Consider the following 14554-nt stretch of genomic DNA (forward strand, 5'->3'; position numbering starts at 1 on the left):
CGAGTGCAGTATACCATAATGGTCTTAGGCGACAAGGATGGTCAAGGCAGGGCTTCCACTTTGGGTTTGTAGGCTATACGCTTTAAAATTTTCTTTTGCAGGTCTTTTGGACTCTAGTTTTGTTTTTTCTTTTGGTTTAGTTGCAATAAGCATTTTATGCAGACTTAGTTTGGTTTTTCCTTAGGTTTTATTCGCTACTAGCTGAGCAGGTATTGTGTAATTTGGGGATCTTTTGATTTACCAAGCTTTACCGAATGTGGCCGTATGATTTTATATCAATGAATTCGTTTCGTTACCCTAAAAAAAAATGTTATTCCCTTCACCTAAAATTATCCAATTTATTTTAGATTTCTTACCTAAATAAAATGACTTTTTAATTTACAAGTAATTGAGGAATGCACGACCACCGTGACTAATGATTATAAAAAAAAAAAACTTAAAAAATTGGCAAAGACTCGGAAGCAAAGGGACACGAGAAAGGCTCTAAAAGTCATACTCTTTCTGTTGTCCATTTCATGAACACCCCAAAAGGATCAATATAAAGTATTAATCACATGTCACAGTCCACAAGAAAGTTTGCAAATAATAATAGACTTTGTTCAAAGCCCCTCACTGTGTTCGACGAATCTACTTAGTCACAATGCATGCCATGAAGTTTCAGAATTGACCCAGGTGCTGCCTTTGTAAGTCCTAATTGACCCAGTTCATGAAATTTGATTTCTTTGATACCCAAAGTTCAGATTTTTTCTTTCTTTTCTTGTTTTTCTTTCAATTTTCTGTTTTGTGCGTGGCAATTTTCATGTAGCTCAACTACTCAAGAACCCAAATCATGAATTCTGGTGATCAGCTGCAAGAAGTAGTCTGCTTAATGAGTGTTCATTCTCTATGTGCAGATTTATCACTTGCTCTGGTGAGTGGTGGTGATTTCAAGAGAGAGGCTTTGGTTCTTCCAGAAATTCAAGGTGCTATCTTTTATATGTAGAAGCTTCTTCTTTAAGAACAAAGATAATTTCTTCTTGAAATTATGGTTGTACAGATAGGTAGTTTGGCAATGAGTTCTAAGAGAGCCAGCAGTTTTCAATCCTTGTTAAAACCCTTTGAGGTTTAAGAAGAATTTAGCTTCCAATTCGAGATGGGTGTCTCTCTTTCCATGCCTTGTTCTTTTAATATGCTGACTTAATGGGCATTGCCTTTTCTATATTTTGTGGGAGCAATTACATGCTTTTATACTTAAGGTGAATTTCATTGATTGCATTTTTAGCTGTGTTTGGTGCCCTGAATGTCATCAATGTCAGAAAAGAGTAGGATTCCGTCAAGATTCATTTCCTCCTTGATAACAGTTTCTGTGTTCCTTTTAGTTCTTTCTTCTGTGTTCCTTCTTCAATCTGGCAATACATCTTTCATTCCCAGATCAGTATTTGAGCTTATGCTTGTTAATGGCACATCAGTGTACTTTGAGCCTCATGTGAAAAAGGAACCATTTAAACTTCCTTTCCTCTCTTCTGAGGTTCCCCAAGTTGATGCTATAAAACCCTTAAAAAGAATAAGTGAATCAGCTTGTCAAGTTTCGGATTCGAGTAAGAAAGTGGAATCTGTAGAAAGAAAGAAAATGATGATCTGTGACTCGAAGCAGGCTCGTTTGAGGGTATTTATGTATGAGTTGCCTCCTGAATTTCACTTTGGGTTATTGGGTTGGAAGGGAATGGAGAATCAAACATGGCCACAGCACATCCCACCTTACCCAGGCGGGCTGAATTTACAGCACAGTATAGAATATTGGCTCACCCTTGATCTTTTATCATCAGATAACCTAAATGTGGTCAGACCTTGTACAGTAGTCAGGGTGCACAATTCAAGTGAAGCTGATTTTATTTTTGTGCCATTCTTCTCATCTCTGAGTTACAACCGGCATTCTAAGCTTCATGAGAAGGAGAAAGTCAGTGTCAACAAGAGGTTGCAGGACAAGTTGGTGCAGTTTTTGATGGGCCGGAATGAATGGAAAAGAAAGGGTGGAAAGGATCATTTAATAGTTGCTCATCATCCAAATAGCATGTTGGATGCAAGAAAGAAATTGGGTTCTGCCATGTTCGTGCTTGCAGATTTTGGAAGATATCCTGCTGAAATAGCAAATCTTGGGAAGGATATAATCGCGCCTTACAGACATTTGGTGACGACTGTTCCCAGCAGCAAATCAGCCACATTCAAGGAGCGCCCTATACTAGTGTATTTCCGAGGAGCAATTTACAGAAAAGATGTCAGTTTTTCCTTCTTTCATCTCTTGTGATGTTTATGTTTAATAATATTTTTGCTGTGATGTTGTTTTGCTTCATGATATGAATCTCTTAATAATTTTAGTAGACTATGCGTTAATTCTATTTGCTTTGACTAGGAGTGTTAAATGCATGATGAGATTTGTTCTGATTTTCTCATACTGCCCTGAATTTGATCTTGTAATGAAGTATCTGGCAATTAGGACGTTCAAAATTTGTTATTTCTGATTTCTGATTTCTGATTTCTTGATGCCCTATTGTCATTGCTCTTTTTATTGAAAAATAGCTGTTTTGTGGTTCTTCCCTTCCCTTTTTACATCATACACTATTTTGATGTAGCAATAGTCAAGCTTAGAATAGCCTGATAATATCTACTTAGTTAATTTAATATTTACCTTTTACATTAATCCAGGGAGGAGTAATTCGCCAAGAATTGTATCATCTTCTCAAAGACGAGAAAGATGTAGACTTCACTTTTGGTAGCATTGGAGGAAATGGTGTTCGCAAGGCAACCCAAGGAATGGCCTCATCAAAGTTTTGCCTAAATATAGCTGGCGATACCCCATCCTCAAATCGCCTATTCGATGCCATTGCTAGTCATTGTGTTCCAGTAATAATTAGCGATGAGATTGAGCTACCATTTGAAGATGTCTTAGACTACTCACAATTTTGCATATTTGTTCGAGGGGCTGATGCTGTAAAGAAGGGTTACCTACTGAAACTTCTTCGAGGAATAAACAAAGACAAGTGGACCAAAATGTGGGAAAGGTTGAAGGAAGTTGTACATCATTTCGAATATCAATATCCCTCCCTGCCTGATGATGCTGTTGATATGATTTGGCAGGCAGTTTCTCGCAAGATATCCTCTCTACAATTTAAATATCACAGGAAGAAGAGATACGACAGGTCTCAACTTGTTTAAGAACAAAATGGCATTGTTCCATTTGAAAGCATCTGATGTATGCAGGTTATGAAACATCGAACTTTTTGTTCGAGTTGTAGATATTATATACTTTCAAGCTAATTTTTTATTCTTGAAACTATCAATGAAAAGTCAATTCCTTTTTTGCTATGATATGTGAGATTTTGATTGCATTGCAGTTTCACTACAGTAATTGCACTCGGAATGACAATGTTAGTTATTTCAAGAGAAATGACAGCCCTTCGAGCTCATGACTTGTGTTTTAATTCTTTGCACTTTTATAACCATTGGTTGTTTTGCAGAGGAAACTGAGAAATCTATGTTGCAATGCCTGTGAAACAATCAAGGTTGTGGCAATATGATGCAAAATTAGTCGCAACACAGAAGTATAAAATCCTTTCTTTTATAGAGAAAAATTAGAAATGCATGTAATCTGTGAGAGCCAGCATCATCATTCTCAAAGTTCATCTATTGGTTAGGACCTATGTTTTTATACATTATAGAGATGATGCTCGCTCAATGACTGGTTCGATCAGCTGCAGTTCTTCAGCTCAACAAAAAAACACTTCGACTAAAACAAGCGAAAATATAGAATTCTAACCAACCGACTTTGTATTAGTTACAGCCTCCACAGCTTCTTGTGCCTGAAGAACCCTCCTTCATTCAGAAACTGCATCAGCATGTCAACATCTGTTGTGAATGGGATCTGATCCTTTTCGAACTGTACGTTTGTTTGATTGACTTGGATCGAATGTCATTGCAGGTGCAGGCGCCAAGCTCAGCTTTGCTTGCAAGTCCTCTACAGCAACCGCCTTAACAACATGCAAACTGTTAAGAAATGAGAAGTGCCTTTTATCCCATCTCAGAGCCAAATCCATGCTTCTTAATCCGGAAACCTTTTCCGGCTGGAGAGCTAAAAACCCAATGCAAACAAGAAGAATGGCCCCCTTATAAGCCAAACAACCCATGCTTGATTGTTCTCTGCAAAATCAAGAGGTGAAGTAGTAGTATAGGTATCTGTGTTTCAAGCAATGATAAGGGAATGAGTAGTGTGCTTGAGACTTTCCTTCTTATGGTTCATTCCTGTGGGAATAAGCCAAGGGCATGCCTTTTATGGGATTTGGAAGACTAAAAGCATAAAGCACAATGGAGGCCCCCAGAAGGCCAGAACATGTAGGGAAGTTTTAGATTCACCTCAATCATAAGCCTGCCATAGAAGCAATATAAGGCTGTTTTAGAAGACTCTGACAGGTTTGAATGAAAAGTTAACTTGGAACACTATCCTTGGGAAGCCAAGTATCTTTTTTCATTTGGTTTTTGATTACATTTCCCTCTATCTATCATTTGCCTTGCTCTTTTTTTTACCAAACAAAGACCAGCTCAACCTCTAGAGTACTTTCCCAACTTGCCATGTCACCATTACCATGCTGATGTGCACAATTTTCCATATCCTAAAAGCGAACATAACTTGTGTATGGCTGCCTGTTGAACCAATAAATTGGTCTGACCGCCTGACCCAAGATCTGCTCCCTAAAAGCATATGCTAAATACTTTGCATATGTGGCTCAACCCAGACCTACACATCTAGTTGAGATTAAATGTAATCATTGAAAAGAGCCAGTATCTAGTTACTAGACATATCAAACCGCCAGGTACAAAAAGAGAATTCAAAGGAAGTCATACAAAGACACACTACAACATCATTGTTCATCATCTTGAGAAGAATATCAGGGTTTTAGGGAAATACTACCTTAAGAAGATAGCTACTGCAATTAAAAAGCCATCAAAAGTAGAGATCCTGGAGTAATGGTGGGGAATAGTAACCCCCTTCCTAAGAAAAAACAAACCCAAATAACCAACCAAGCAATGGCTTTATGTTCCAAACCCACTTTGCTTTAAGCTAAGCTAGCTTTAGAATTCCAAGCTCTTCTCTCCATGCACCAAAAATCACAGTCTCGGTTTCTTGTGCTGAATGGAATTCCTTTATGCTTTTCTTTGCTCTCTCTTTGGATTGCCCAGCTCTCCCTCCCTAAGTTACCTCATTCAAAGTTTCAAAGGAAACCCATTTTGGCTTGCATATCTGGCCTCTCCTCTTCTTTTTTCTTCTTTATATTTATCTCGCTTATCCATGAAGACCATCTTTCTCTACCCTCATTTTCTTTATATTTCTGTTCTTTTCATTTTCGAAAACTTACCAGAACCTATGGAGGACGTGGACTGGTCATGGTCCAAGCTGGACTTGAGCACTTGGATATTCTAACATCCCTGATCTCTGCTTTGAGAGCTGTATTAAAGTAAAAGAACTGAATGAACTATTGCTTTCCAAATCACTCTTCACCATCACATTTAACTTTAACAACCACATCAGTGTAACGTTATTTCTTCAACTGGATTCAAGAAAGCAATGGTGCAAGGAATCTACAAGGCTGGAAGCCAAAACATCACATTCAGAACAAAACCTAATCCGTGTAAATGGAAAACTGCGATGAGTTTATTTGATCCTACAACATACTATATGTATCATGTAATGAGTTCCTCAACAATCAACAGAATGCAAATACCTAAGAGTAGAGACCAGTTTTGTTGGCTTGAAACCTAAGAAACGAAAATAATAAAAGTGCTAGGAATATAAGAAGAAACAGTAGACTGATACATAATGAAGGTTGAGTAGATGCTTGGCAAGCATTTCCAATACTCCATCATCATGAGCAGTAACCATAAAATAAGATAACAGTGAACAAACAAGAACTAGAGCATGCATCCAAGATGGTTTTATAATATGTGAAAAAAAGCAGTTTTTGAATCAAGTGTAGTTTACTTGAGAACCGAATTATATACATAGTATTGGAAATTAACATTTCACGAAAGAAAGTGAGCTGTATTTAAAAAATTTTGATTACAGATACATGACACTCGTTAAAGATTTAATCTTGGCTGCTACTAAGCATAAAAAAACAACATGCTCAAATCTCAGTCCCCATTCTCTTCACCAACAAAGAACATATCCAGAATTGTGGAACACTGATATTATTGAATTGGCTCCTGATGGGGAGTTGCAGCAGGTCCTGAAGCTATTGTGAACTGCAATCCACGACGTTGCCCTGCCTGCAGCATAAATGCAACCTCAGTTGCCGCAAGTGCTGCTGCTTCCTGGATAAACAGTAATACACAAACAGATTAAAATGTTAATAAAAAAAAAAAGGAAAGGGAAATTGCATTATTTTAACTGAAATCAACATGCAACCAACATGTCATTCTAGAAGCTATGCATCAATATGTGCTACAGTGAATCATATGCATCAATACAGAAAAAAAAAAAAGGAGGAAAGGAAAACTGGAAAAGACAATTTTAAGCCCCATCTGGAAAGCTATGCATCAATACTGAGACCATTGATGGCAAAAGGTCTTCAAGAAGATAATATCATACAGCATCCAATAATCTACCAAGAGCAGAAAACTTCTTGTAGATGACAAAAGAAAGTTGTTTGCAACACATTTACTACATTCTTTCAGTGTAATAGAAGCATGAACAAATCCCATTCAGGCTTCCTGATGGAACCAATCTCATAGATGTGATCTTCTTTTGGTCAAAAAAGAAAAGAGAAAAGAGAAAAGAGAAAAATTGAGTAGAATTTGTTGCTCCAAAAACAGCAAAGCCGGAGAACTAACCTGTCTTTGCCTTCGACGTTGTAATATGCTGATGGCCCAGGCCATAATGTAGCAGGGGAGAAGAAAACCAGCAGCTCGTAGCAAGAAAAGCTGTTAATTAATTATTGAGTTAGATAGTGCAAAAAATGTCAAATGTTATGAGACTCATTAAACATCCATATCGCACTTACAGAGAAAAATGTAGAAGCATCATCATCATCACCATCACCATTGGGAAGAGTCAAAGCATGCCTCAGGAGTAGAAGAGCCATTAACTGCCAAAAAAACAAGAGAGAAAGGTTAATATAGATAACAGAAACTTTTCAACCAGAAAAAGATGACATAACTGAATTTTCTTGTTCAACTGAGAGTTGCCAATGTTTCAATATGGGCATTTGCACATGCAACAAGTTGCATGACCCAAAGAAAGCCAACCAATTATGCCAAACCAAATGATCATGAAGAAAAGAGACTTAATAAAATAAAGAGGTGAGCAAAATCTGTTAAAAGAGTAGGGAAATATTCTTGAAGACTACCAGATAAAAGCATGAGTTAGATTTTACTCATCGTCCAATAGATTCACAAGAAGAAGAAAAAAACTTAATAAAATATATAAATCATTCCACCACAGTATTGACGAGGGTTATTGTGGCTTACAATTAGAGCAGCAGAGCGGCAAAAAGCTGCTCCATTAGCACTTGTATCAGCATACTCATCATATTCAGATTCAAGAAAGTGACGTTCTGCTGCTGCCATTGCCAATAGTCGAGGATCACGTAAATCTAAGGGGGTACCAGAGATTGTCCAGCCCTCACTGTCAAGCAAATTCAAGCAAAAGATAAAAGGTCAAAACAGACAAGGTCTACACCATATTGGCCTGAAGATTGAAATGCAAAGAGCACTATCATACACACACACACACACACACATCCTGCATCTTTCCAAATTTTACTTCTGAAAAACCAAAAGAAAAAAAAAATCCCATGATAGGAATATTAACCAAGTTAAAAGGCATATGTAAATTGTGTACTTGCCTGATGTCTATAGTAGTGTCGTCAGACTGAGGGGGAGGTGATGGGGCAGTATAACCAGGTTGGTAAGGCTGCACCAAAACAACTTTTTCATCATAGAGAACACAAACTGTGCAATTCATGACTGGTGAAAATTCAAATAAACCATTTGAAATCATCAAAGGTTACCAGAAAATGGTCACATGCTCTAATAAATTACATAGATGCATTATCATAGTTAGTTGATATGAAAAAATATCTTCTCATGATACATCGAAGTATCAACACTTCACAATAAAAGAATTGGAAAAGCATGACAATGATAGCTTCTAAATAAATTGAATCTGCTTTACTTATATGAATATAAGGAAGATCCATAATTACTAATCCCTAACATAGAAATGGAATCAATCAAATTTTATAAACGATCATGAAAATGACCGCTGCATATGCAAAGGGAATGAAGTGATTCTATCGAATTACCTGATGACAGATTTCACAAATAATATCTCCCTTCTCATTGCACCACCTCTGGACACATTTTCTATGAGCATACTGGAATTGTAGAAGAAACAGTTAAGAGGCATAATATCAAACCATTGATTTGAAATACAACAAGGCACTGCAATTGTTCAGTAAATAAAGGACAAAAAGCATAATATCCAGTGGATAGCGAAAAAGAAAATGACAAATAAAATCAGGAAGAAAAGTACATGAGCTAAGATCCTTCAGCATAAACAAAACATAAAGAAAAAGAAATAAACAGCACTTGTCAGATAGTTATTCAAGCCCACGAAGCTGATTCCAGAATAGAAGACCGACACTAACTACCAGGGAGAAAAGAATATGTGAACTAACAACAACCAAACTAAAATGCTCAAGAACAACCTACTTCAAGAATTGAACTCTAGAAAGTACTGAGTTACTGACCAATGATTGTAAACAAATACCAAATTTAAAGTCAAAGGAATCAAAAGAACTGTCCGACACCCTCCCCCGCCCCCCAGCACACAAAAAAAAAAAAGAAGGAAAAAAAACATTAAAAGGTTGCAAAACTGCAAGATAAAACAATATGAGCATCAATGAATCAGATGATACTTTTAAGCTGCCACTGCAAGCACAGGGGACCTCCAAATTGCTAACGCCATCCTCTTCCTGGCAAATGCGACATTCAACAGTTTGAATCAGTGGCTCCTCTTCTTCTGATACAACATTCTCCCCCGTTCCCTTGATATCAATTGCACAGCTGGGTATCTCAGCCGATTGGGAGGATGAGGCCTCTAGAGAAGAAGATCCTGGAGTCTCAGTCCCTTGCACTGATTGCGAATTTTCAGGTTTTGTGAAGCGGTCAACACACAACACCAGGTGATCACTCATTCTCACTGAAACAAAAGCTCCTGCATCAACAAGACAGAGCAAAACAACAATTAAACTCGAACCTTCTTGTTCAAATTCAACAAAAACACAAAACTCACAGTAAACTTATGCATCATGATTTTGGGTTTGAATGATCATAATGCAGCACAATATAACACATTGACTCTTAATCCCAAATCTCTCCAAAACCAAAATTTTTAGATTCATGTCCCTTTCATCTAATCGCCTCTACATCACAAATCACACATCAAAACTCAAAACATCCAAACCATCCCGCATTTCAAAATTCCAACAATTACAGATTCAACCATTTCAGCTCAGCAAAACTCAAAATTAACACCTACAACCATAAAGCCCCAAACTTTCCGTCGCCGATTCATAATTGCAACAAAAATCCGAACAATTTACCAATCGGCGATTCAAAACTCCCAAAATTTCACAAACCGCAATCAAAACACAACCACCTCTGCAAATTTTTACATCAATAAACAAAAAATTTCCAACACAAACAAAATTACCGGAAATTTAAAGATGAATAATTTCTGAAAGAGAAGCACAAGTACCTGGAAAAGACCTAGAATTTTTGCTTTGGAATTCTCTGAAATTTTTTTGGTTCTCTCTATCTGAAAAGTCTTCTTCACCTCGAAAGAAATGTAATTAAATTTGGAAGAGACACCACACCACCAGCTTCGGATTAGACTAGCCTCGTTTCCCTAGGCTCGGTAACTCCCGGTCAGATGCTGGAGCGAAATCCTGACCGTTCAAGGGGTATGGGGGGTTGGTTTTGGCGGTTCAGATGGCGTTTACTATTTAGCGCGTGTTTTAACAGTAACGGACGTTAGTAAATTGGGGGACAGATTCCGGTCTTGTCTTGGAGTAGGTGGGGGGTCAGACCAAAACAGAAGTCATTATTTTTGAAAATTCTTTTATTTGGTAAGTATGGAAAACAAAAAAATATCTAGAACCTTTTGTTGTAAAAGAAAAGAAATAATTCTAGACGTTTTTGTTAAGTTAATTATTGATGTTATTCATTTCTAATAGAGTAATCTTTCGTCAACTTCAAATTTTCAATATAAAAAATGAAATATTTGCATAACTGTATATTCATAAATAAACTATAAGTCTAGAAAATCTCTTAAAATATGGTGAAAAGAAAATTAAAATAATGTATTAGTCGGTCATATTTGTGCATCACAAATATCATCAAAAAAATGCTATTGGCCTAATAATTGAGATTTTGATTGGGAACTCCCCTACCCACGTTGGACTTTGCCACTTTGACAGCTTTGTGAGTCGAACGCGGGTAGGGCGGTTCCCAATCAATAATACCTCAAACACTGAGCTACTTAGAACAACTCTATTTTAGGGGAAAATGAGTCTCTTTTGCTCCAACAGATTCTCTATAACTATCCATATCCCTATTGGGGATAGTGAGGAAAGAGAAAACCAAATTCCCTATATTTACAGCAATCTCTAAAATTTTAAGGAACAATTATGGAGATTTTAGAGATTGCTGTAAAATAGAGAATCTGTTGGAGTTGGAGAAGAAAATGAGGCTAAAGCTGTGACTTTTGCTTCTCTATATTACAAAAATTATAAGGAAACTGTTGGAGTTGCTCTTATAGTGGTTGAGGGGATTGCAATTTGAGTGAAATTATATTTGGTGCCTTTTTTGTTTTGTGTCTCACAAAATTTAAAACTAATTTTTTTTTTGTCATACTTCATGACTTGAGCTTACCTCTACTAAGACAAATCACTACATGCAATGTTCTTTCGGCATTAATAAAAAGACATTCCTTTTGAAACAAAAGACTGTTTTTTATATTGACTTCAATTTCAAAGTTCATAATAAAAATAACTCAATGAGTTTGGTCTAGCGAAAACATGGCTAAGCCTACAAGCTGAGCAAATGTGAGCTAGATACTCAAAGAAGTCCATCCGCTTGTAAAAAACACCTCTTGGAGATATTTTTATCTAAATCAGATCCCAACTCAAAGTGATAATTTTTGGTACCAAAAAAAATTTCATAATAGAAATTACCCCATATGCTTATAGGAGAATATAAAAAGAGGTAAATTTATTTATTTTTTGGCAAAAAAATTACTTTGCAAAAGAAAAGTTACAAAATATGGAATTTTTGGGTGAAAAGATTCGGCCCTTAAGAAAAGCCCGTTTACTGCATATATAAAGAGGGACACAAAAGCCTAGGGTTTTAGCTCCACACACTCAATCATGGCAGAGGCAACCGTCGCTGAAATCGCCGAGACCGAGACCGAGACCAACACCGCGGCGGCCGAGGACATGGACCTCGAAACCGCCCCGGCCCAAAACCCGGACGAGGCCCAGAACGGCGACGCAAACTCTAAGCGGGCCAGGGAAGAAGAAGAGAGCGGCGGCGACGGCGCGGCGAAGAAGACGAAGGTGGAGGAGGAGAAGTCAGCGGAAGAGCAACGATTGGAGAAGTTAGGGGAAGGAGAGAGCGAGGCGGGTCGGGTCATCTTGGGTCCGAAGAGTTTCGGGTCGGCCGTTGAGATGTTCGACTATTTCTATAAGCTACTCCATTACTGGCCAACCGATCTTAATATTAATAAGGTAAGAGAAAAAAGCTATTTGATTTTTTTGAGCTCTGTTTTGGGTTTGCTTAAAGTTTGGAACTTTGATGAAAAATTTAAGCTTTTGGTTAAATGTGTGTGAGTTTAGTGTTTGTTTGTGTGAAATTTGAGTGTTGCTGATGTTGGGTTTTGAGAAATTTGGGGTATATCGCTCTAGTGATTGATATTCGAGTTGGGATTTGGCTGCATGTGTTAATATGCTATTGTGGATAGTTTTATGTTTTAGATGGGGAAGTTGAAGTTGGCATGCTTTTTGGGTCTAGTGTTTGACTGACATTGCTTTAGGGTGTAGTTTTGGAAGTTTGGATGGATTTTAGAGAGAAAATTTGAACGTTTTGATACGATGTAAGAAGAATGTGGTAATTTGGCTGTCTCGTGGTTGAGCTGAGTTTGGGAAATTTGGTTTTGGCTTGTGTTTTTCCCCTGTTTTGGTCTATGATCAAGAAGGGTCAAGTATTTCTCATAATTCGATTGTTCTGGTGGAGCGTTGTAGCTTGTGCTTGACAACCCATGTTATAATGGTGAAATTTTGTAGTTCATTCTTGCATGTTGGGAGTTGATATCTTTAGTTTTGGTGTTTCACAAACATTGATTTGGGCGGAGATTCAAGTGTTATTTTTTAGTCTTGTTGTAAGGATTTGGTAGGAATTCTGCATGACGATATCCTGAATTAGTTGGAAAGTTTTCTAACCTCTGATGTTATCTTCACCCTGAAAATTTTACATGTATCCCTACTGTGAACAAAGAATCTGATCCCTTGTCAAATTTCCATTGTAAATGGTAGGTGTATGCCATTTTAACTATTAGACAATCAGATATTTATGGAAAGGTAACGTCGTACTAAAGTATAGCTTACAGCTTGTACCAAGGTATCACAAAATAGGAGCAACATCCTGTACATGCATAATCATTATACATGTTATTGCACCTTGCTTCCACATCATGACGGCACCCTCTAGCTGGATGATAAAATTTCAAAATATGCTTGGTGGAAATGGTCTCTTTTTTCTTTCTAAATTTGATGAAATGTGTAATTGAATATCATGTATTATACTTGATGAAATGTTTGATCGATATTATATTATAACCTTGAATTGTTTGATTGAATCTCTTGTTGTATTGTGTTGCAGTATGAATATCTGGTTTTACTGGACTTGCTCAAGAAGGGTCACTCTGAGCCTGATAAAAAGATTGGTGGAGGAATCCAGGCTTTCCAAGTTCGGTTCCACCCATTGTATAGAAGTAGATGCTACTTCCTTGTTAGAGAAGATGGAGCCAGTGATGATTTTAGTTTCAGGAAGTGTGTGGATCATATACTTCCCTTGCCAGAGAACATGAAAGCACACGCTGATGCCAACAAAGCCTTAGGCGGTGGCAAGGGTGGTGGGGGGAGAGGAAGCTGGCGTGGCCGTGGAAGGGGCAGGTCAAGAAACTGAATCATAGTCTCGTATTCCCTTCCTGGAGTTTGAGTTTAGCAGAGGCTTGAGAAAAGTTTTGGACCAGCTTATTTCCCTTCTACCATATCAAAAGCTAAAACTGTTGTATTATCCAAATTTTGATTTTTAATGGATTTTGCTGTTGCTTGGTGATCATTTTTGATCTGCTCTATTAGTTATTTAGTTACAAGCTTAAAAAACACACATACTTTAAAAAAGGGTAGTGATGGATCACAGATCTTGCAATAAACAATTGAACAAGCTTGGTAATTTGGTGGTATGTAACATTTGGGTATTTGTCGTCACCTGTAGGGCATTTTGGACAGAAGGTTTTCCAGAATTTTGCGTCTGGGCAAATCTCTACACTACTGCACTTCTGCACTGCTAGGTTTTATGGTGAACCCTACACTAGAATGAAGATTGTGTAATCAATCATAACTTCTTTAACTCTCAGCGGATCATCTCCCATATATTGAATGCTTTAAAGCCGATTAATGGATAAGCCACCACTACTCATATGCATTAAGTAAGATACATGATATTAATTGCTTACAATATTAACCACAAGATTTCTAACTGATGATAGAAAATGATGAATAATTGAAGGATGATAGTGTCGAGAGAAATTATAAAGCAATAACTCCTTCCCTCACACCCCACTGATAAGTTTTCATCAATCTTAATTCATACAAAAAATGATTAACAGTCTTTATTCCTTAACTTGTAAATGATTATTGGTACGTCACATGCATATACTCCTCTATTAGAACATTTTTAGCAGACTATTTATTTTGGCTCTTGAGCTACTTTGGAGAGTATGTTTAACGTTTTATTTATTTTAGTAGCTGCACCATACTCCTAAGTGGCTCTCTATTATAACTTTTAGCTATCTTGCTCATAAATATAGAGAGAGAGATGAAGCTCTTTATAATTTAAAACATTCATTTTAAGTTATTTTATGTAATTTATAAATACATTTATTAAAAACTAACTAAAATAGAGAGCATTGATGCAGACGTAATTCTAAAGTGGTTAGCTAAAGTGATTTTTTAGCTACTTTAGCTAAAATTTGACTAAAAATGGCTAACATTGCTAAAGATGCTCTAAAAAGTTTTTTTTTTTTTTTTGGTGAAATGTCATTTCCAAAAATGAGGTGTTATTGCCATGCATGCTTGTATGTGAAGGCATATGTAGTAAACCCCGTCTTTTGTCACGCTCACAATAATCATCTCAAATTTTCAGAAGAAGGTAGAAGATCCTATAACTTTTATCTTCTTTT

General features: G+C 37.0%; 3 protein-coding genes across 5 annotated transcripts; 2 read left to right on the forward strand and 1 right to left on the reverse strand.

The window, feature by feature from the left end:
• Window positions 1-509: 509 nt before the first annotated feature.
• On the forward strand, window positions 510-3345 carry LOC112179027 (probable arabinosyltransferase ARAD2). Of its 3 annotated transcripts, none has more exons than XM_024317328.2 (3): window positions 510-683; window positions 806-2254; window positions 2683-3345. In XM_024317328.2, the coding sequence occupies exons 2-3, from the start codon at window positions 1280-1282 to the stop codon at window positions 3190-3192; spliced, it is 1485 nt and encodes a 494-aa protein (XP_024173096.1). In that variant the 5' UTR covers window positions 510-683; window positions 806-1279; the 3' UTR covers window positions 3193-3345. The 3 variants fall into 3 exon arrangements, with proteins under 3 accessions (XP_024173096.1, XP_024173097.1, XP_040367870.1); XM_024317329.2 differs by having other exon boundaries at window positions 894-2254; XM_040511936.1 differs by having other exon boundaries at window positions 513-672; window positions 894-2254.
• A 2596-nt stretch (window positions 3346-5941) lies between these two features.
• Window positions 5942-9948, reverse strand: LOC112179570. The gene is made up of 8 exons (XM_024318030.2): window positions 9791-9948; window positions 8949-9247; window positions 8334-8405; window positions 7875-7942; window positions 7498-7654; window positions 7032-7115; window positions 6862-6951; window positions 5942-6342 (listed from the first exon to the last, which is right to left on the reverse strand). Exons 2-8 carry the CDS (start codon window positions 9225-9227, stop codon window positions 6220-6222), a joined length of 873 nt encoding a protein of 290 aa, XP_024173798.1. The 5' UTR covers window positions 9228-9247; window positions 9791-9948; the 3' UTR covers window positions 5942-6219.
• Window positions 9949-11414: 1466 nt separating this feature from the next.
• On the forward strand, window positions 11415-13431 carry LOC112178914 (protein EMBRYO DEFECTIVE 514). Its single transcript, XM_024317186.2, has 2 exons — window positions 11415-11819; window positions 12970-13431. Exons 1-2 carry the CDS (start codon window positions 11460-11462, stop codon window positions 13273-13275), a joined length of 666 nt encoding a protein of 221 aa, XP_024172954.1. The 5' UTR covers window positions 11415-11459; the 3' UTR covers window positions 13276-13431.
• Window positions 13432-14554: the final 1123 nt, after the last annotated feature.

Source organism: Rosa chinensis, chromosome 7, assembly GCF_002994745.2.
Source record: "Rosa chinensis cultivar Old Blush chromosome 7, RchiOBHm-V2, whole genome shotgun sequence".
In the NCBI taxonomy this organism is placed as follows: Eukaryota; Viridiplantae; Streptophyta; class Magnoliopsida; order Rosales; family Rosaceae; genus Rosa; species Rosa chinensis.